Source organism: Cyprinus carpio, chromosome B9 (genome assembly GCF_018340385.1).
Source record: "Cyprinus carpio isolate SPL01 chromosome B9, ASM1834038v1, whole genome shotgun sequence".
NCBI classification, from domain to species: Eukaryota; Metazoa; Chordata; class Actinopteri; order Cypriniformes; family Cyprinidae; genus Cyprinus; species Cyprinus carpio.
The window spans coordinates 22,750,945-22,772,945 of record NC_056605.1 but is presented as its reverse complement, the minus strand read 5'-3'; the positions used below and the strand labels follow the sequence as shown (position 1 = coordinate 22,772,945).

General features: G+C 36.1%; 3 protein-coding genes across 5 annotated transcripts; 1 reads left to right on the top strand and 2 right to left on the bottom strand.

The window, feature by feature from the left end:
* Positions 1 to 1,162: 1,162 nt before the first annotated feature.
* Positions 1,163 to 6,362, bottom strand: mab21l3 (mab-21-like 3). Of its 2 annotated transcripts, none has more exons than XM_042731626.1 (7): positions 6,037 to 6,362; positions 5,686 to 5,838; positions 5,518 to 5,589; positions 4,795 to 5,086; positions 3,456 to 3,637; positions 2,320 to 2,514; positions 1,163 to 2,188 (listed from the first exon to the last, which is right to left on the bottom strand). In XM_042731626.1, the coding sequence occupies exons 1-7, from the start codon at positions 6,082 to 6,084 to the stop codon at positions 1,955 to 1,957; spliced, it is 1,176 nt and encodes a 391-aa protein (XP_042587560.1). In that variant the 5' UTR covers positions 6,085 to 6,362; the 3' UTR covers positions 1,163 to 1,954. The 2 variants fall into 2 exon arrangements, with proteins under 2 accessions (XP_042587560.1, XP_042587561.1); XM_042731627.1 differs by having other exon boundaries at positions 5,698 to 5,838.
* A 957-nt stretch (positions 6,363 to 7,319) lies between these two features.
* On the top strand, positions 7,320 to 9,757 carry dnajc28 (DnaJ (Hsp40) homolog, subfamily C, member 28). Its single transcript, XM_019069495.2, has 2 exons — positions 7,320 to 7,475; positions 8,436 to 9,757. The coding sequence occupies exon 2, from the start codon at positions 8,458 to 8,460 to the stop codon at positions 9,589 to 9,591; it is 1,134 nt and encodes a 377-aa protein (XP_018925040.1). The 5' UTR covers positions 7,320 to 7,475; positions 8,436 to 8,457; the 3' UTR covers positions 9,592 to 9,757.
* A 2,858-nt stretch (positions 9,758 to 12,615) lies between these two features.
* On the bottom strand, positions 12,616 to 21,830 carry rcan1a (regulator of calcineurin 1a). 2 transcript variants are annotated; one of them, XM_042731623.1, is made up of 4 exons: positions 21,415 to 21,830; positions 14,654 to 14,827; positions 13,943 to 14,102; positions 12,616 to 13,813 (listed from the first exon to the last, which is right to left on the bottom strand). In XM_042731623.1, the coding sequence occupies exons 1-4, from the start codon at positions 21,535 to 21,537 to the stop codon at positions 13,638 to 13,640; spliced, it is 633 nt and encodes a 210-aa protein (XP_042587557.1). In that variant the 5' UTR covers positions 21,538 to 21,830; the 3' UTR covers positions 12,616 to 13,637. The 2 variants fall into 2 exon arrangements, with proteins under 2 accessions (XP_042587557.1, XP_042587558.1); XM_042731624.1 differs by lacking the exon at positions 21,415 to 21,830 and adding an exon at positions 15,696 to 16,376.
* Positions 21,831 to 22,001: the final 171 nt, after the last annotated feature.

Sequence of the window (22,001 nt, the reverse complement as noted above, 5' to 3'; positions counted from 1 at the left end):
TTCTTTGTTAATAATTTCAAACTGTCCCACCCACTGAAAGCTGTGTGGATTATTACACATGTAATGGACATAAAATGTCTGTGCGGTAAAAGCGAATGTGCGAGGTGAAATGTTTCGAAATGTTTGCACAACAGAGCACAAGTTTCAACAAAATGATATATTTCAGTCCAGACACCTTTTTTTGATACTTTTACATTTTCTCTTCTGTTCTGAAAATCTTTCTTTTCGTCATTACCACAGACAAACTGCTTGAATCTGAGCGCAGGAGCTCTAGGTTACCAGAAGCTTAGTTGTTTGCAGTTTATTGCTGTCCACAGCACTGTGCACTTGGCTAACACAACGGTATATTAGGGCTGCAACCGAAAACTCTAAAATGCTGTCTTCGGAGGCAGCATTCCAAGGCAGGAAGGCATCAAGGGACATTCGAATCCAAATTCTGCTTTACTTCCTGTCTCTGGAGGTACCTTCTTCTGATCGAAGTTTGAACACAGCATAGATGTATCCTTTGCTGTGTTTGATATCCCACAATCCTGTGCATTCAATTCCCTGATGGTTGAGCTAAAAAAAAGAGATGGCGTCTGAAAGTTGCGTTTGGTGGTCATTTTGTGTGTAAATGTATCTTTCTTACTAACTTTTTGCACTTTTGATGTTAGTTCTAGCGAGAAATCAGTATTATAGTAATTAAATATTTGTTTAGTTATCACAAAAGCTCTTTCTATTTTGTTGTAGATCATTAAACCGTTACGCTGCCTCAGAAGTCTGTCCAAAATCAGTTTGATGAGATACTTTTGTGCAAAAACGCTGCCTGCAAAGTCATTGCCTGATACTGCAGGAAGGCAGCAAGTCAGCTGCCTAAGTTTTCAGATGCAGCCATTATATCATTATTCTAAACTATTCATTAACTTCGTCAGGCTGTACAGCGAAGAGGTTTTAATTGGCTGTTTTTTAGTCTGCAGAAAGCTGAACTCTAGTAGTGTCTTTTTTTTAATCATCGATCTGTTCTTGGTAAATATGGAGAGACCACATAATTTCTGTCAAAGAGCCAGTGTGGCTCGCAAACCATAGTTTCCCGACCACTGAGCTAAGAGTACACTAATAAATCTGAATCTGAATGGTTAACATTTTGATGAGAATTAAAGGAATAATAAATTAAAATTGTGTCTCATTAAAACTTCTACGTATTCAAACTGCCAGTGTCACAGTGTGTCAGAAGTTCTGGGCACTATATGCTATTTTTGTCCAGAAAAAAAAGCAAAAAAAGCAGTGTGAACATAACTCCTTTTCTATTTAATGGATGAAAGTCATTATGGGTTTGGAATGACATAAGGGTGAAAAAATAATGTCTGAATTCACCTTTGGGTAAACTACTCCCTGGATGTCTCTTGTGATTCCCTTACTACTATTCAGTGAATCTAGCTTGTTCCTTTTTTTGTAACAATACATATCATTAGCTAAAAACAGAAATACTAGTTCTTTATTACTGACCTGTGCTATTACCTAGTCATGTTTACTATGGATATTTAGACCTCTTGTAACACGTAATCACAGTGCCCTCTGCTGGAATAGAATATAATTAAAGGTTCCTCTAGTACTCTATGAGAGTTCAGTATCTGAAAAGACCATCCTTGTCAAAAAACGCATTGATCTTTTGAATATAAACAAAATAACACCATCATAGAAAATAAAAAGGGTGCATTTCTGATGAGAAAATATTTAATTAAGTCAGCATTGTTCATGTCAATTATTCAACAAAGTTGGCCTACTTTAAAAAATAAAAATAATAATAATAATAATTCTGGTGAAAATTTCTGGATCAGACAGACATAAGAAGGAAATACATGCATACTTACTTAGCCAACCACAGCCTATTACCATGATCATCTCATCAATATGATGCAGTCAGAAAAAGCACAGCTAACATAGATCTATGCCATCTAAACCACAGAGGAAGCTTCTAATGAACGTATGTTCCGGGGTTGTGCAGGAAATTATTGATCTTCTTTGCCACGTCATCAAGCTCATTAGTATTGCTGTATTTCAGGAGGTTGTGGGATCGTACAAAGTAATGCCGGAGATAATGCTGGCTAACACACTTATGTAGCTTTTGCACCAGCCGTAATACACATCCTCTGAAGTCTTTCCAGTCCCTGGTGCAGGGGTACTTCTCACATGTCCAAAAAAGCAGGGTCTAGATGATGTAAAGACAGTGGTAACGTGTGTAAACCTGAATTTGTTAATAAGCAGTATGATGTCTCAAAAACAATAAATGAAAAGAAGCGACAGGAAAGGAGTGGAAGGCTGTTTTGCTTGGACTGGTACCTGTAGGTGGTAGGCAGTGATGACAGGTTTGCTTCCAGGACACCAGACATCCTCCTTGAGCTGTCTGACCACCCGATAACACTTCCTGCGGCAGCCGCCGTCCTCATCTATATTGCTCAGCAGCACCTGCTCTGCCCGTGAGAATGACAGCAGCCAGTGGTAGTTTGATGTGGCCATTAGATTGAATCCAAACGACTGCAGGGGATTTATTAGATTAATCATCATTGTACTGTATGTAAACAGTACTCAGGCCATTTTCTGTTTACTAGTTAATAACTGAAATATAGCTAATAATAATAATATGTGACCCTGGACCACAAAACCAGTCTTAAGTCACACGGGTATATTTGTAGCAATAGCCAACAATACATTGTATGGGACAAACTTATCGATTTTCCTTTTATGGCAAAAAATCATTAGGAGATTAAGTAAAGATCATGTTTCATGAAGATATTTACTAAATTTCCTACTGTAAATATATCAAAAACAAATGAAAAGTAATATGCATTGCTAAGGACTTCATTTGGACAACTTTAAAGGCGATTTTCTTGCACCCTCAGATTCCATATTTTCAAATAGTTTTATCTCGGACAAATATTGTACCATAACAAACCATACATCAATGGAAAGCTTATTTTTTGGCATACAGATGATGTATAAATCTCAATAAAAAAAATAAAAAAAGAGACCCTTACGATTGGTTTTATGGTCCAGGGTCACATATTGAAACATTTAAATAATAATAATATTTTTAATTATTTAATGCCCTTATTTAATGAAAATTACAGTTAAAACCCGTAATAATGTGAAATATGATTGCAATTTAAAATAGCTGTTTTATATTTTAATGTATTGTAAAATTAAATTTTTCCTGTGATGGCAAAGCTGAATCTTCAGCAGCCGTCACTCCAGATGTCAGTGTCACATATCCTTCAGGAATCATATCAAATATATAATCATGCAGCAGTTCTTTCAAATATAATTTCACAATATTACTGATTTTCTGTATTAAAAAAAAAAAAAAAAAAAATATATATATATATATATATATATATATATATATATATATATATATATATATATAAAGTATTATATAAATTATATGTACAAATTCCTATGTATATATACCCGCTGACCTTAATACAGCGAGCGCGCTCTGTGGAGGGCCATCTTCGAAAAAGCCGAGGCCACCTAGCTCTCTTTGGCCAGTAGTTCATTAGCTCCACTGTAGGAACCAATTCCACTTCAATTTGTGCCTCTGATGTTTCCACAGCAACACGCACCACTGACCCAACTGATTCCAGCATACTCACCTTACCTGTCAAATAAAGACAAAAAGAAAGTTAAAACAAATGAAATGTAGCGTGTATATATGCTGTTACACTTTATGAATAGTGCACATTTTTGCTTGTTCATGGGCCCAATTATGATTTATTCCTAGATCAACATCGTCAACCAGTCAGTTTTTAGGGTTAGAACTGGGGGTACTTAGGGGCTTGAACAGCCTATCAACCTATAGTTTCATGTGAATTTGACTCATTAGAATGTTGATATTACATTGTGCTAAATGGTGTTCATGTGTGTGGAAAACTGTCTACCATCAACACACTGAGCCTGTGGGCCAAATAAGAAAATAAGTGCCTTTAAAACCCTGTTTGTCAAACGAGGAACTTTTTAAACTATTTCATTCTAAAGACTGTTTTGGAAAACGTAATTTTTCCCCCCAAACCAGTTCAGTGAAAATCCTGCCCAGCAGCTTATTTCATTGGTTAGGGTTAGGTTAAGGGGTTGTGTTTGGTGTAGGCATTCATCACTGTGATTGACATGACCAATGAAGTGTTTAGAATCAGCTGTGGGGCGGAGTTTTCGCTGAACTGGTTTGGGGAAAAAATCAAGCATTTGGTACAGCTCATCTGTTTTCATAGAATATCCTAATAGCTTTTACTGACTGGAATCTAAATATAGCAGTTGACATTTGAAGTGGATCAAAAACGGTCATCAAAGTTGTCCTAAGACAAGAACACATTTTGGTTTTAGGTTTTAGGACAATTTTGATGAAAGGTTTTGATCCACTTCGAATGTTGACTAGTGTACTTACAGTGGGATCCATCTGAGATCATTGGCATTTTTCTAATGTAATACAAAGTTTTCATACAAATTATTCTCATAACAATTACATGTTATACAAATCTGAGAGAAAACTTTAAATTAATAATGCAGTTAATGTGGTCAATATTGATAATTAGCTTAATTATATAATTCTTAAATAATCTGAATATATTACATTAAAATACATTAAATATTTCTCATTCTCATCTGTTATCCCAGAAGAGTTGCATATCAGGAGATTTTTGATTATTCACCAGACAATTTGTAAAAAATTTAATAAAAAAAAAAACAGACAGAAATCTAATATAGAAATCTCTTTTCTCTCATTCTAAACAAGTAAACAAGTGGACACTACAAAAACTATACTTGTTAGTCCGCAGGTTTTTATGGATGCCTCCAGATGCTCTTTGAAGACGTTCACCACCTTTGCTGGCACAATATCACCCTCAATGATCATGCGGGCATCATGCCACTCCTGACTTGGATTCACGAAACTCTCCAGCTCCAGCCACTGGTGGAGCTTCTCTGGCTCACGGACCGGTGAGAGGAGACGAGACCCGCTCAGTGTGTAGTAACGCCACTGACGCGTACGCCTCTCCTTATACCCCATCAGACCCTGTAAGGGCACCGAAATCAGGAACAGAGTTGGAGTGAGCACCTGCCGAAATGAATGGGAAATCTATCAGTATATACACAGAGCAAAGGAAAAAATACAGCTGTACAATTTTACCACATATATATTCACGTTTATATAATAAATAAATTATATGTCATGAATTGCCAACAAGATGAAATTTTGTATATTAAATTTTTATTATGCAAACAATGAAGTAAGATATAAGTTTATGATTATGCATTTAGCTTTATGTAGATTCACATGATAACTCATGAAAGAGAAATAAATTCATTAATTAGTGTTCCAATAAACTATTACATGTAAAAATGCAGTGCAGCTTTTGTCTTCATTGCTATGTATTTTTTTTTTTTTATATATATATGCATCTATATATGGTCCATACATATATATTGCAGTACACTGAAAAATCATTTTGCTTTGTAAGTGATACAGCTGACAGTTCTGTTGCTTACTTGGATGGCAGGGTTGTATGCGCATCTTCCTCGGAGTAATGCAGACCATTTTGACACCAAAGCTGGCTGGTCCTAAATCGGGTTGTGGACACCAAGGGAATTATGATATTACAAAAGTAGCCACAATTAAAATGCAGTTATCCATTGTATAATAGACAAGAGGCCTACATGAAGTATTACTTTGAGGCTGGCATTATGAACTCCAGAGTTTGCAATGGACTGGAAACGAGCATCCTTTGAGCTGACCTCAGCTGTAAGATTTTTTATGATTTTTTGCACATCTTCAACAGACTTTGAAACCTGACGATGCCTGAGATCCACCTGACAAAAACACATTCGGCCACCATTAACAGCACAACAGAACAAAATTAGCAACTTATAAACTAAACAAAGCAGTCACCCTTTTCTTTGTGCTATCTGAATAAAATAAAATAAAATAAAATACAATTTTAATTAAATTTAAGTTAATACTTTAGCTCAGTTTAGATCTCAGTACCCATGACAGCATAAATAGGTCACCTGATTTTGCAAATAGTTGTCCAGATCTTCATCTGTAAAGTTGGTCATTTTGCAGTCTATCCTAAGAAGTGCTCTCTTTGAATGCTATTTTTAATTCTTCTTTCCAGCTGCAAAGCTTGATGTGAGGTCTTTGTGGCTCTTTTTTGTGGTTCTTTTGTGTCCCTGTGTACGTGTGACACAGATTGTGCGGGGGAAAAGCACTTCAGCAGAGACCCATTGATCTCACAGTATTGATTTCTGAGATGGTAAAAAGCTCTCATGGTCCTCTGGGCAAATGAGTTCACCAATTGCTTACTCACATGACAGATCACACTCATAGAGAAATTTGAATGTAAACATCTGTTTCATTTTAATCTAGCAATGGAGATAGTGGAATATACAAACATGCAGATGGATCCCTTTCTACATTGTGTATTTATATCAGTCTGAATTTATCTAATGAAATTTAAGCTGGTTTCAGAAACAAAATCAAATAGAGGCAATTTTATATATGAAATTATATATAATTATAACCTAGAGGCCTGATGAGGTCCAAAATTGGGGACCAACATTTGAGTTCAAAAATCTAAAAGCAATTTGAAACCTGGATTTTTAACAAAGACAAAAGCCTGAAAATAAACAATTAATTATGGAAATAAAGAAGTTTTATTTAAAAAAAATCCATTCATTAAAGAATTCATGCATGGAGTGCCATTACCGCAAAAGATGGAAAAACAAAAGACCTCTGAAAATGTCATGAATTCATTCATCACAATTTACTACATGTGCATAAATTGGTTGGCTTCTAAAACATCCCAATTTAGCAAAGGTCATGTGAACACAATATGGAAAAAGACTTGCAATCACTTGCAGGCCACCCATTAACACTCATTAACCACGTAGCCAGTGACGGAGAGAAAGTGACCTAATGTATTTTGGGTAAAGCTAATTAATTCCAATACCAGTTCATTAAAATCATAAATATAACTTATTTATGCAATTAGGCGGAGAAAACTACAAACTCTAAAACTATAAATAAAATAAAATAAAATAAAATAAAATAAAATAAAATAAAATAAAACCAACCTGAATAGTTTGCTTATCTCCCTCGTAGCAAGTCTCCCAGAACAGCCAGACTTTCACCAGACTGTGCAAAGAGGATAGCAGCAAACATGTCCTGCACAGTGGATAAAAATAGTGAATTTTTAAATTATATTTTAAGGAGAAAGAAGCCTGAGTTGTAAATGTTCCTGCAATGTGGCTTTGAGATTCGTCGCCACCTAGAGGACAAATTCTATAACGCGCTTTGCCCTGAAAACAGTGACTACATTTCCCCGCATTCTGTTCGACATTAATATATAACAACAAACCCCAGTGCACGTTCAAAACGGTGTCATTCAAAACACAGACATGGTGGCATAACTCGCTCTGTAGTGGAGATATCCGAGCTAATCAGTGAGGTATGCCCTTGCTATATATTGTTCGTGTTGTATTTAGGTTGCGTTATCGTAAGTGTTCATTTGATATGTATGCTAGTTTTGAACATTAGCTTTTATGCTACAACAAACTTGACAATAACACTGGAGGTGTATGGTGGATCTATTACTAAATATCATCAAGAAACAATATAGCATTATAACATTGTTGCCAAGGCTTTGTAAGATCTGATGTAGCAAAAATCTAGCAAGTCCTAAACCTACATGAAATGTAACATAGCCAAAACATAAATGTAACGAGCCCTAATTTGATTGACAGTTTCTCCCCCAAAATAAAAGCTCGATGGTTTTGAAAACGCCATAGCCACACTCTGAGAAAAAAAAATAAATAAATAAAAAAATTGGAAAAAGAAAAAAAACCCTAGGGTACAAAGCTGTCACTGTTACAAATATCTATCATTCGGATACTAATATGTACCTTATAGGCACCTTTGGGGGTAAATAAGGTACAAAGGTGTACCTTTTAAAACGTGACAGCTTTCGTAACTTCAATGTTGATTTTTATATAATATTGTAATTTTTACAGTTGTACTGTAGAATAAAGTTATTTTCTTAAACACTACATTTTTGATATTTTACAGTGAAATACAATATTTATTTATGTGTTTTACCAAATTGTGCAGTGCTACAGTAAAGCACAGCAAACCTGGAGCTTAAAAATGAATAAATAAATAATAGTTTATCTTTATATCTCAAAAGTATTATCTAGTAAAATGAGCACTTTAATACTTTTAAAGTAGTACAGGTTTCATAACAAGGTTTGACAAGTTCAAATTCTAAAAAATAAATAAATATAAAAGTAAAGGTGTATAGGATGATTTCTTTCTAAAGCAGTTAAGTTCATGCCCAAGAATCACTCACTTTTTATACTCAAGCAGTTGTTCAACTCAGTTTAGCATTATTTTGTAATTTCCGTATATTTAGGTGCCGGTTTAATATAGGCACAATGAGCTGCTGGATGTTGTTACGGTTGCACAGCGGGGACCTCCGCAGATCTCTCCTGCCTCTGTACTGTTCCCTCAGCCTGCGAGCTCTCAGTTCTGGAGCTATCAGCCGCAGCTTGAGAGAGAGTTACCGTATACTGCAGTTGCCTGATGATGGAGCCAGCGATGCTGCAGAGGTCAAGGAGGCTTACCTACACATGGCCAAGCTCTACCATCCAGATTCCGGCGCTCCCACAGCAGACGCTGCTCTATTTTCCAAGATAGAGGAGGCCTATCGGGCTGTTTTAGCCCACCTCGCCCGACAAAAGGCAGCCTCACATGATACCCAATCGATGGAGGAAGAAGAGGAAGATAAAATTAAAAGTAATGCCCCTCAACACAGACATTACCTCAGTTTTGAAGGCATTGGTTCTGGGACTCCAAGCCAAAGAGAGCGACAGTACCGACAGTTTCGTGTAGACCGCGCCACCGACCAGGTTCTGGAGTATCGACAGAAGGAGATGGAGAAGGCGGCAGCAGACGAAGGAGCCATGGTGACCCGAGATGCACGTTTGCGCAGCAAGCAGATCAAAATCACTCAGGCAGTGGAGAGGCTGGTTGAGGACCTCATCCAGGAGTCGATGGCCCGTGGAGACTTCCAAAACCTCAGTGGCACTGGCAAACCGCTCAACAAGTTTGATCACAACCCGTATATGGACCCCATGACGCACAACCTCAACAGAATCCTTATCGACAACGGTTACCAGCCAGAATGGATCGTGGCTCAGAAGGAGATCAGGGAAACCATTGCTAAAATGAGGATGAGCTTGCAGGAGGTCAGGGCAAGGTTGGGAGAACCCATGAGACACTCAGAAACTCTCCAGTGGAAGGAGCACTGCGCTGCGTTTGCTGATGAACTGGGGAAACTCAACAAGAAAGTGGACAATTTCAACCTGATTGTGCCTCTTATGAACAGGCAGATGGTGCATTACAGCCTGAAGAGAGAGCTGGAGAAGATACTGAAAACTGATCAGCTGCTCAGGCAGGAGAAGGAAAGAGAAAAAGAAAAGAAGCAAAAGGAGCAGATGGAGACAGCAAGAACATCTCAGAACACCAGACAAGGACTCATCACATGGATGCAGAATCTTCTTAAATGAGGCCGCAATAAAATGCGGAGTTGTATTTCATGTGTTGGCCTGTTGTTAGTGTGATTAAGATTATTTTGCCCTTCCTTGTTTTTATCATAACTGTAATACAGTAAGAAACTATTATTTTAATTTATAATAATTAAATCATTAAATAAATAAATAAATAAATACTATCATGTTGGTGAATAAATGTTTTCATATTTTTACTAAAAAGGAAAAATCTATCTATCCATCTGTCTATCTATCTATGCATATATTAAAAATGTCTTTATTACATTTTTATTACATTTATTTTTTATTACATAAAATATTATTACAAATTAAATTTATATTTTAGTGTGTGTGTATGTATGTATATATATATATATATATGTATGTATATATATATATATATATATATATATATATATATATATATATATATATATATATATATATATATAATTTTTTTTTTTTTTAATGTAATTTATTCCTGTAATGGTAAAGCTGAATTTTCATCAGTCATTACTCCCGTATTTAGTGTAACATAATGCTTCAGATATTATTAATATGCTTATTTCGTGCTCAAGAATCATTCATTATTACCAATTTTAAAAAGATTTATTCTGATGAATATATAGATATATGTACAAAAATGTATAAAATTCTTTATTTTCTTTTTTGATTTTGGGGTGAAATAGATCTTTAATATTAATAATTAATATGAACAAATTAAGTAAATTATTTGGCAGATAAATATTAATGTAAATTATGTAGTAATAAGGAGGCTTGGCCTTTTGATGCTATCATTTGTCCCAAAGACCCGTAAATTTGCTTAATAAAAAGGAATTTACTTTCAAATTAATTTTAATTACAAATTCCTTAAAAAAGTGACACTAGTGATTTTGTCCACAGTCTCTAGAGGGCAGTAATTATTTTGTTTCTGTTTACTTGTCACGCCAATCATTCATGATCAAACATATAAGGTATTCTTGGAAAGTCCTATCAGACTTCTCAAACATTCCATGACCTTATAAATGACAACTGAACATGATCATTTAAGACGAATGGCAACAGGGTTAACACACTAATCCACAAAATCCCACAACTGCTGAAGCTTGGTGTTTGTTGGGACATTGTGTACATAAAACTGCAGGTGAGATGACCCGGTGGCATTTATAAAACTAAACTGACTGTAGAATTCAACTGTTTGATTTATTCTTGACATAATGAACAACTCTGACACTGTTTTTTTTTCTTTTCTTTTCTTTTTTTTTTCAATGTAATGAAGCAGAAAATCAAACATATACTCTGTATAGAAATGACAGAAGTGACAGGCTGTAATCTAGGCCTGCTCCTGCTCTCTTCCACTGTAGCCTGGAAGGTGTCCGATGGCAGCTGGGTTGCTGATGACCACAGGAGAGGCTATACTAGCCCAGTCTTTAGCTATATACTGATGATATGGATCCTGTGAATTCTCCTCCTTCTTTGAGCGAATATAGCTGAACATGATGCCAAAGGTAAAGAAACTAAAGAGTCCCACCATCAGACAGATGTAGATCATGCGTTGACCTTTATCTGGGACCGGAGCTCCACTCAGATGCACAGGTGGATGATGTGGTGGCACATACGGAGCTGCTCCCACCACCCACGTCTCATTAATGTAGTGCTGCAACCAGGATACCAGCAGAGCACAGACATCTGTGTAGTTCTGCTCTAGCATTTTTCCCCACTGTTGATATAGATACTGAACTCAATATATAAATACAGATATGGAATCCATCATTTGGTAATTTTATTTAGGAATACTTATATATTGCTAATGCTGAATACATACAACCAGTCAAACGTTTGAACACACTTGACTGAATTTGGTTCTCATGATCTTAATATTTTGATCTAAATGCTAATGCTATATTGATTTTTTTTTAAATTATTATTATTAATTTGTAATTATATAGACAGTTTTAAAATTTGGGATCTGTACTTTTTTTTTAAAGAAATTTATTTTCGATTAATGAAAATCTTTTTTAATTTACTTTTATTCAGAAATTATGCATTAAAATGATCAAAAGTGACATTGAAGGCATTGATTATATTACAAAATATTTAAAAATAAACAGCTTTTTTCTTTTTTTGCATAATATTAAGTAACCCAGCAGTTTTCAATATTTATTTATTTTTTCATTAAAGCAGTCCAGTATACGATATAAAGATACAAACTTATATTGATATTTAAGCAAGTGAGAAAGGTGTATAATATAAAATAAAAATAACAGACCTACCTTATAGTTTTTGGTGGTAATAGGAAGTTTAAGTTTAATGCAAAAGAAGCCAAAACAGTGTGTTGTAGATCTTTCCTGCTAGTCTCCCTCAAGCTCTTCTAGGAAAAAAAAAATCACTAAGGAAGACAGGACAGTATCAGAGATCATGGTTCCACCCCATTATGACCATAGACTTATTCAGATGGACCCAGTCCTCTCAAGACGTCAACAGCTTTAATGAATCTAAAATAAGTCAAGGTCATCAGCTTCAACATGGGGAAAGTCTGGGTTTGAACAGAAGTCAAGCTTACCGGTGACGTGGTCAGATCCTGCGCTGATCAGCCCCAGCCATAATTAACAGCCAATGTCAGAAAGAATTATATTTTTTAATGTATCTTTTTAACTTTAACAAGTTAGTTAAATGATATGTTGGTGGAGATGAGCATGAGTCACTAGGGACTGTAGATATTTCTATCAACTCTGCCAGCTTGACCTTAATATTGAAGAACTCTACATGCAAGTGGGAACAATGGTTTACATTGAGACAGCCAGGCATTCGAGACTCACAGATTCTATTTCAAGGCAAAAAAAAAGAGACATCACCTTGAAAAGTCCTTGACTTGCGTCATTACTGCGATACCAGCATACTAGCTGAGTCATCTTTTGAAAATGGCTAAATGCATAAAACTCAAGAGGCATGTGGGCTGAAAGTCAGAACACTTATAATTTCGCAGACTAAAATACAGTTTTGCTTTTTAAAAAAAAAGGGTAAAAGGACATAGCACGACACTGAAGAAAAAACATTTTAATTACATGTTATGGCTGTTATTTATGACAGGACAAACACCCAGGCCAATGCCAAGTCAATGACATTTTCAAAACCAAGTAAAAAAAAACAGCATATACCATTATATACAGACATAACAAACAGTAAAAGGCATCAGAAATACATTATTAAGCTCAATGTAATAAAATCAATCGGTGTTCATCCTGGTAAAGAGTGTAACAGTCTTCCATCAAAACTAATTACAGTGTTATGGTCCTACAAATGACTCAAGTGCATGAAATTGAGGACCATGCCTTTCAGCACATCCTAATGGATAAAGAACTACTTTGGGCCATTTTGAGTCTTTTTTTAAAAAGACAGGTTTATTAAAAATGTTAAAACAATGGACTCTCGTATAACTGAATCTTAAGCTGTAAATATCTAGATCAAAAAAAATAAAATAAAAAATTATACGAGAGCCCTTAATCGCGATTCGTAATTTAGGAACATGCTGAGGCACATGGTGGAACAAGACTTACAACTGCCATATGAATGGGAAAAATACACCCCAAATTTTATGACAAAAATATTTACTTCATTGTCAGCATTTACTCTAGTTCAAGTTCCAGTAATCTCACACAAGTATTAATTAAGTAAGAGCCTGAAAATATAAAGCTAAACAAAAAAGAAATAAACTAATCATATTATCACACCCACTGACTGGGATTCAACATGCTTCCCAAAATACAAAAAACACTACACAATAGGAGACTCATGTTCTCCATGGCCACGGTTACCAATGAAAGCACTCTTGAAAACCCCCAGCCTGCAGAAAAATGAGTCAGTCTACCCTCGAATGCATGCAATGAACCCCTTTGCCCTGTGAGATAGTGGACATTTACGTTATGTCGCTCTCCACAGGGCTGAGGTTCTGTCTTAAGGCATCCTCTAGTGGTGTGGAGGACCAACTGCATGCCATGACAGATCCCCATAGGGTCCTGTGATAGTAAATCAAAGATTATAGCACAACAAGAGCTTCCCTAGGCTCACTGCATGACAGAGGGACTGTATTCTGGTCGACGGGTCTGGACGATTTTTGGACGTGGACGTCTGCCTCCATCCATTTGCTCCTCATTTCCTGAGCTTTCTTGATCGTTATCACAAACATGAACAACCACGCTGGGAGTGGTGGGAGTTCCTGGTTGGAGTTCATACTTTTCACCTGTCGAACAGAGAGAATTTATTATTAGATGTTTACAACAGGTCAAATTAAATTAATAATTTATGAGCTATTTTTTAAAGAATGGAACATTCAGAAAAAAAAGATTCAATTTAGGAACGTGTTTCCTACCTGGCCCTAGTCTGGCGATGGCACACAGAAGGTCATAGTTAATGACAGGTGTGGCATCTTTTGACTGCTCCCAACCAACAGGAGGCGACGGAGGAGGGGACAGGAGGAACTGCTTATCTGGTTTAGGAGGTTCCAGGTGTGGACTACCAATGTGCACAGACTAGAAAGAAGGCAAGGTGGAAAAAGAGATGTTTTTGTAATAATCAGTACACTGTAGCCATAACCAGGTGTGATAAAATAAACAGTAATAAAAAACATTAGAGATTAGAAATCATTATAAAATAATGTACACTCATAAAATCAATATACAGTCATTATAAAATAATATAGCATATACAATACAATAGTTTTGTTTATAAAGTTATACAGTAACTGTATCATTATCAAAAAAAAAAAAAAAAGTGGGGAGTCATCAGACAGTTTAGTGGTTATTACACAAACATACATTTGACAACTGGGTCAAAAAAATTCAAATAAATAAATATTCTTATTTAATAATGATCATAAAAATAACCTTATTAATACTTATAACCTTATTATTACTACTATTATTTATTTTCATTATGTGTGTGTATGTACGCATGCAATGAATTATATATAATTATATATATAAAATCTGAAAAATAAAAAATTCATTTTTTATGATTATTATTAAACAATATAAATCTATTATATGCAATATATGTATAGGCTACATTTAAAGTGACATACCTGGGCAAAATAGAGTCGCACTTCCCTGCCATTGAAGTCACTTTTGTGCAGTTTTGCTCTCGCCTCTGCAGCAGCCACAGCATTGGTGAAGTTAATTCTCACCCGACGAAAACTCTTAAAGAACTGGAAGGTGACGTTTCGGTCGAAGGCACGGAACAGATCCTCAAAACTTGCCTGTGGACGAGAAGAAACACCTCAAATTAATACATTTCACTTTATATCTTCATAGAAACTGAAATTAAGAAAGGAACATTTTGCATGTGACTCAGGAGTGCACAAATAAACATTCCCTGTGGAACAATCTGAGGTCAGGTTTTAAGTGTGCCCCCAATTAGGCTCAGAGTCAGACTGGCAACCTTTCTAACCAGCCTTAAGCTTAAACCAATAGATTACCCACCACCCTGTGGTGAGCCTGTGCTTGTAAGACATTATGGTGCCAAATCCATTTAGCTTGTTTTTGGGGATGCTGCCAGATTGATATTCAGTAAACGCTTCTATATTAAACCGTACTGACGCACATAGTACTAATCTAATACACATCCTAAAAATGATCACGTCTGTCAGTGCTCGGCAAGATATTGGTTTCCAAGGTAACAGAGACTTACTGCATGCTGTGAACATGCAGACAGACCTGACAGAAAGAGTGCTGATGGACCATTTCAAGCTATGCAGAGATTTAATAGAGTATGATCCACACATCCTGGGTTATTCCTATTGTGCATAGGTGTTGTGTGCGTAAGAGCTTACCTCAGATACAAAACCCCCAAATTGTCCAGCCAAATGCTCATTAAATGTTGCCATAGCATCTTATTCCATGACCTAACCACTACTACCACAACCAACCAACTAGATCATTAGCTAAATACATATGTCATACGTAAGTAGGTCATTTAGTCAACCACAAACCACACAGAAAGCGCAAATTAAGTTGGCATCATAGCTTTCTGACAGCGTTCTGTCATTCATGGCTTTTGTAGCAGTTTGACTTCCAGCATTTAAAGCTATTTTGATATCGTAAGGCACCAAGTCAATGAAGCCTTACCCTCTGCTCTGGTCTGTTAAACATATCTGGATCCTCCAAGGAAGCGATAAGGCAGAAAGGGTTACACTTCATGGTTTTCAGGTGCATGACTGAAGCCCGTTGACGGATCCTCCGGAGGACTTGAGAGGTTAGAGAATGTAGAGGGCAGGAGGGGCTGAGATGTGTCCGTTTTGCCTTCCCCAGCGTGAGGACACGAATGACGCCTGCTTCAGAAAACAAATGCTTCGAAATCACCCTCTTCGCTTCTGCTTTTCTTCCTGTCCTTCTCAGACGATCTCAGTCCTGTAGAGAGCCTAGAGCGTTTTCACAAAGGAAATGGGTCAAACTGAGCAATGCAGAGAAAATAAACACCCTGTTAGGTCACGTGACACTGTTTTGTTGAGACGGAATCTTCTGGAATGGTCTGTGCTCCTGCACCACCGATCAAACGTCTTGAAAGCTTCTTAAGACTGCAGCTCACTCATCCGTCTCCTTTTATATAATGGCCCCTCTCAGCTGCACACCAACAGGCTCCGCCTACTGCAGGGGAGGAGTGACTCGGCTTGCAGGCTCCGCCCCACTTTCCCATTCTGTACCGAAACGAATGGCTCTGCTGACTAATCACAGACTCACACACACATACACACACACCCTGAGAGTGCAAGTCTTGGAAACTATGTGCCACTGCTTTCCATGCAGCTCAGAACCAGTTCTGCCAATCTCTGCTCAATTCAGTCATACCATTTCAGGACACGCAGTGTGGTAAAACAATGATCTGTATCACTCATCTCACAGTAGGTCTCTTTCATGCTGCCCCTCCCATCGTGATGGAAAATCTAAATCAGCTGAGCTGGGCAGAAGGGCAGCTGTGTTATCAAGCGCTCTCCGCAGCATACTTTCCATGGGTGTTCGTTTTCTCCTGTCTGACTCCAGGGGCAGCGGATTTGTCCCATTATTACTGAAGAGCAGCTTTTCTTTTTCTATCTGTATAAGTGGCATTAAGTTATAATGTCAGGCTTATTTTTAACACGTCTGTATGGTGTTATTTTCTCAGAGTCTCGCAAGCAATACAAACATGATCCATATTCTCTCAGTCTCCTGTGTACACACAACTTTTACCAAATACTGAAACTGACGACGAGAGATTAACTGTATTTCTCTATCAAGGTTAACATATCATCTACATTTACAGGCTTGATAACACTATTAAACAGAAGTTCTCAACCCAAAAAATGTTAAAACTAAAATTAAACAATATAATAAAATGCAAATAACAACACTCTAACACAGAGCACAAACAAACTTTGCTATTGTGTTGGGTCACCATAGTCTGCTACCTGAAGCACAACCAGTTAATGATGACTGCAATACAAAACTGTATAGCAAAACAATAAAATGATTTTATTTATTTACACTATTTGGGGTCAGTAAGATTTATTTTTTATTTTTTAATAAATTAATACTTTTATTCAGCAAGGATGTATTAAATTGCATTTCTGATACTATAATTGCAGCCTTCCTGAGTATAAAGACTTCTTTCAAAATAAATATTATTGACCTGGACAGAACTAACTCTGGAACTCAGATTTCTTTTATCTATCTATTTCCTCAAATTAAATAAAACCTTAAAGTGAACACACATACTAGAAATTCTCCCCATGCCTTTCACTCAAATGTTCCCCTCTCTATCTGGTAAAAGCTTTCCTGTTTGAGATAAGCACAGAGATGTCTACACTAGCCATAAGCATCTGTCAGTCATATGAGCAGATGTTTTTAGTCCAAAAGCTGGGAATCCAGTTCCAGTGGAACAAGGCCTCTCATTAGGGAATGGAAAAAGAAAAAAAAAAAACATGAAACCAAATTATAACAAAATGGAACACAGGGTGGAAAATGGTAAACAGGACAGCATTACGATGTGTAGCTGTATTTTATGTATGCTTTTATATGGGTAGAAAGTGAAAGGTATTATTACCCTGTATATAGAGTATTATAACACAAACAGCTTTAAATAGCTAGAAGCCAAAAATATAGGTTTAAAATAAAGGACAAATTTAGATTTTTATTTACCGTCCAGGTAACAACAAATAAAAGGACTATGAAATGTAAAAATAAATCAATATACTGCAAATAAAGGTTTTTTTTTTTAAGTATTTATTATAATAATATTTTCATATTTAATTTGTCTTTATTTGATGTACTGTCAGTGTAAAGGAAATTAAATTCCTATGTTTAGCATATATGTTGTTAAATTGAATACTTGAAAATTACATTTTCTGCTGTCATGTAATGACGGATAAAATTATGATGTCAAAGTATCAGGAAACTGGATCATTATTTAGTCAAATGGCAAATTAAATTATTATCTAACATCAATATAAGGGTAAATGAAGGAATTATGTTCTGTCAATGTAATGGCAAATGAAGTTATTATCTGTCATCAATGTAATGGAAAATAAAATGACCTGCTGTCAACTTAATGGCAAATGAGGTCATTATCAAGAAATGTGTGTAAAGGTGGGATATGGGTCATGGCACAAGGTACACAGAGCAAGATAATAATAGCCAAAACTGACCTGAGCTCCATATCAAGTTTTCAGTAACTATGAGCATGACTTTCTATGGGCTGATATCACTTGTCCACTTAAATGGCACACTTCATGTTTTGAAGCACCAATTCAGGAAGTGGGTTACAAGTTTCCAAATGAGTCAGTGTTTTGTTTATAAGACCCTGGCTTGGGTTATGATATCAGAATGGGTTTGCTCAGGGAATGTCAATTCATCTGACACTTTTAAGAGAACAGCTTACATTTTCCACTGACTAGACACCCAGCTGAGTTTATGACTGCTCGAGGGCCCATGTCGCAAACAGCAAGTGTGTCAAAACTCCTTCCAGACTTTCCACAGAAAGAAACAACCAAAGTGGATTCTTTCATCATGAGACAACCAGCTGACTATGAATAACCCCTTTTTCATCAAAAACTATGAAAAATGACTATGAAAAACACATTTTGACACACTGATTACTTCCAGAAAAATTAGAAGGTGAAACCAGTGGAAAATATTCCATTAATACTGAAACTAAATGAACTAATAAAAGAAAGAAATAATGAATCCAATGCTTGAATTAATCAATTCAATAAAGCCTTAAATATTAGGCAAATTTTATTTTTTTTAAAAGCCCATTTCAAATTTAAAATTTTGTCTAAACTACACAAGAATCTCTCATGTTCACAATAGACAAGAACTTGTAAGTCTGTACATGTACGCTTAAACAAAATTTGTATCATAAGCCAAAAGTGTGGTAAATGTGACAAGAAAGTGATTTTTGCATGTCCCTTTAAGACTTTAGACCTCACACAATGTTAAATTGCCATTAGCTTGTGTTGAAAACACAGAGGAAAAGCAGCGTGCTCCAGGTGGATCACAAAACTGCGTGTTGTGCAGTAGTTTGTTTACAGCTGTGCTACTGTCAATAGGCCAGTTCAAAGAACTGAGGGTGGAAGATGACACCACAATGATAAGTTCTGAAATTAAGATTGTTTACTTGGCCAGAGATGATGATCATTTGCATTATGAAGGTTTAAAAAACAGCCACGAGCAAAAACTGCTGAAAATGCGAAAAGAAACTGTGTTCCAGTGGAACCTGTGGGTACAAACATGCAGCCAATTAAAGTGTTTGAGTGGCTTACCACAATTAAAGGAACAGTTAATACAAAAAAAATATTTACTCTTTCTAATGTAGTTCCAACCTGTATTCTAAACAAAGAAGCATGTTCGTAACCAAACAGTTTTGGTGACCCTTAACATCCACTGCATGGCCCAAAAAAACAATAGACATTAATCAAAAGATCTTGTGGACCAGAAACTGTTTGTTTACCCACATTCTTCAAAATATCATCTTTGGTGTTCAACAGAAGAAAGAAACTAATTTCACTTTTGAGTAAACTATTCCCACAATTTAACTGATATGCAATTATATATCATGTTTAACATTGGTTCCATTCATGGCTCCTTCACAACAAAGATGTGTTCAATAATAGTGAATAATATGTCTACCATTGAAAAGCTCTACTATTACTGAATGACCTCATGAATATTTGGGACCTCTTTGTCTACGTGTATGGTGGTAACATGACCTTCTTCTTCAGTCATATTTGCATACGCATTGTAATACATGTCCTAGAACTTGCTTCCTGTTTCCACATTGCAAAACACAATGGAACAGTTTTTCCATTTTCTCCATTCTCAAAAGCAGACTATTTTCCTATCACTATTATTCTCTCATCCCATTTCCATTTAACTCAAGGTTTCCATCCTATTTGGAAAACTGCACACACCAGAAACCTGTTGCCTAAGCTCAAAAATAACCTACTTGGTGGTATAGACAACTTCTAGTCTCTGGATATAAGTGCTTGCTTTATTGTGTATTATGTCTTAAAATCTCCTTAACAAATGCTCAATTCTCATGAGACAAACTGACAAAACCTGTCATGCGTCACTGTGGTAAATCAATCTCTGAGTTGAACTATATAAAAAAGGGCAGTAGAAACAACTGGTCATTGCTCTACATTATAATAACAATGTCTACAACTTGACTTAAGGCTGTCTGATGGCCAGGATTTGTGTAACAGCTCAACAAAGGTGACGTCAAGTGGAAAATTTCTTCAGCCAAGACAAACACACCTAGTCACCACTGCAATGTCATAATCATCTTGTAGAAAAATGGCAAACAAATGAGTGCAATATGCTTTGTTATTTATTGCTTTGTTTATTCACTCAGCTACTTGACTTGTAAAGCACTTCAATATTTCAGAGCTAAACTCAAGGGACGTAGCGGGTATATAATGCGTCTCCATTTCCGGAAAGCACGGCTACTACTTCAATACATCATAAACTGGCGTTAAACAAATTATGGAGGAAGTATAAGACGCTACACTTTCAGGACAAAAGGTGTATTAAGCTAAATGATTAGTTTGATAAATGATATGGAACAAAACCACACACACAAAAAAAATCTGGATTGATTAAAACACTTTTACAATGACAATGTTATTTCAACAAGTTCCTGTTTTTCTTTTTTACAAAGAGGGACAAAGAAGCTGTCAGGGAAATTCAAGTCACACCACTGATGTCCAAATCTCCATAAATATTCCAAAATCTAAAAGGTTACTAGTTGTGACAGTTTATACCAAGAAAAAAAAGCATTTTTTTTTCCAAGTTACAGACATTCAGGTTCAAACATCACACAAATGTCTAATCATCAAATTTGATGCTTGAATCATATCATTAGGAAAAAGGTTATATCTTCTTATGGCCCATTAAATAAGATTTCGGTGAAGATTATGCGGTATAAAGTCCCTTGTCACGAAGCAATTTATCTCTGGTTCCATGAGTTCACAGACAACAGATCTCAGTCCAACAGCATCTTTTGGACGAAGTGGAAAGACACATTTGCAGCATGAATGTGCAGCCAACCAAATCCCCAACTGCATGATGCTATAACAATATTATTATTATTATTTTGCATTTGATAACACAATGTCAAACCAAGAAAACAAATGATGTGTTTAAAACTATATTTGTGTAGTTCATCACAATATGGACATGTTCGCTATATGTTTGACAATAATATATGCACATATCAGTCCTTAAATGCATCTATACACGGGTTATACATAGATGTCAGGCTTAAATAAGATCCTCCAGAGGAATACAGGAGTGTGAATTCAATATTACTCACTCTTAAAGGGTTTTCAGTGGCAAAAACATCCACGTGAACTTTCCAGGCCACCAGTGAATCAGTCAGGTCGGTAAAATGCACGTCCACGGTGGCCTCATTGTCCTCATTATTCGACTGCTGCATAATGTAAATATGGGAACAGGTAGGGAACTACTGTCCACGTAGTAAAATAAGTTTAATTCCTACAGAACTGGTGATAATCATACGGCGTGACAAGCTCTTCTGTATGCAAATATCACTGCCCTTTCACGACTCACGCTGACTTTGGGAACCGATTTATATATCGGCATTGAAGTGTTCAACTGTTATTTTTTAACTTTAAACTAGAAGTTTGTCTTTTAAGCTGAGTGTTATAAGAACAAGTAACCTCGGTTCAACCCTTCATTTGCGGAAAAGCAGCAGTCGACAACTTCCCGTTTCCTTTTTAGATACATTCAGTGATTCCAGCAGGGGGCGGTAAGACATCCCTGAAAATAACTGCAGGATTTAGAATCAAGTTGCATTAAAAATATGATTTACACCACTGAGCGGGAAATTTAACTAATTATTCTTCGACCGTTTACTTTATTTCTATAGATTACACAAGA

What these genes read in the sequence shown, in the direction of transcription:
- mab21l3 (XM_042731626.1), bottom strand. Translation starts at nt 6,084, where the DNA reads ATGACCAACTTTACAGATGAAGATCTGGACAACTATTTGCAAAATCAG. An exon ending in ACAACTATTTGCAAAATCAG is followed by an intron (nt 5,839 to 6,036) that starts GTGACCTATTTA and finishes TGTTTTTGTCAG; the next exon opens with GTGGATCTCAGGCATCGTCA. An exon ending in CATACAACCCTGCCATCCAA is followed by an intron (nt 5,087 to 5,517) that starts GTAAGCAACAGA and finishes TCATTTCGGCAG; the next exon opens with GTGCTCACTCCAACTCTGTT.
- dnajc28 (XM_019069495.2), top strand. Translation starts at nt 8,458, where the DNA reads ATGAGCTGCTGGATGTTGTTACGGTTGCACAGCGGGGACCTCCGCAGA.
- rcan1a (XM_042731623.1), bottom strand. Translation starts at nt 21,537, where the DNA reads ATGCAGCAGTCGAATAATGAGGACAATGAGGCCACCGTGGACGTGCAT. An exon ending in CCACTGAAAACCCTTTAAGA is followed by an intron (nt 14,828 to 21,414) that starts GTGAGTAATATT and finishes TCTCGTCCACAG; the next exon opens with GCAAGTTTTGAGGATCTGTT. An exon ending in CATCGCCAGACTAGGGCCAG is followed by an intron (nt 13,814 to 13,942) that starts GTAGGAAACACG and finishes TCTGTTCGACAG; the next exon opens with GTGAAAAGTATGAACTCCAA.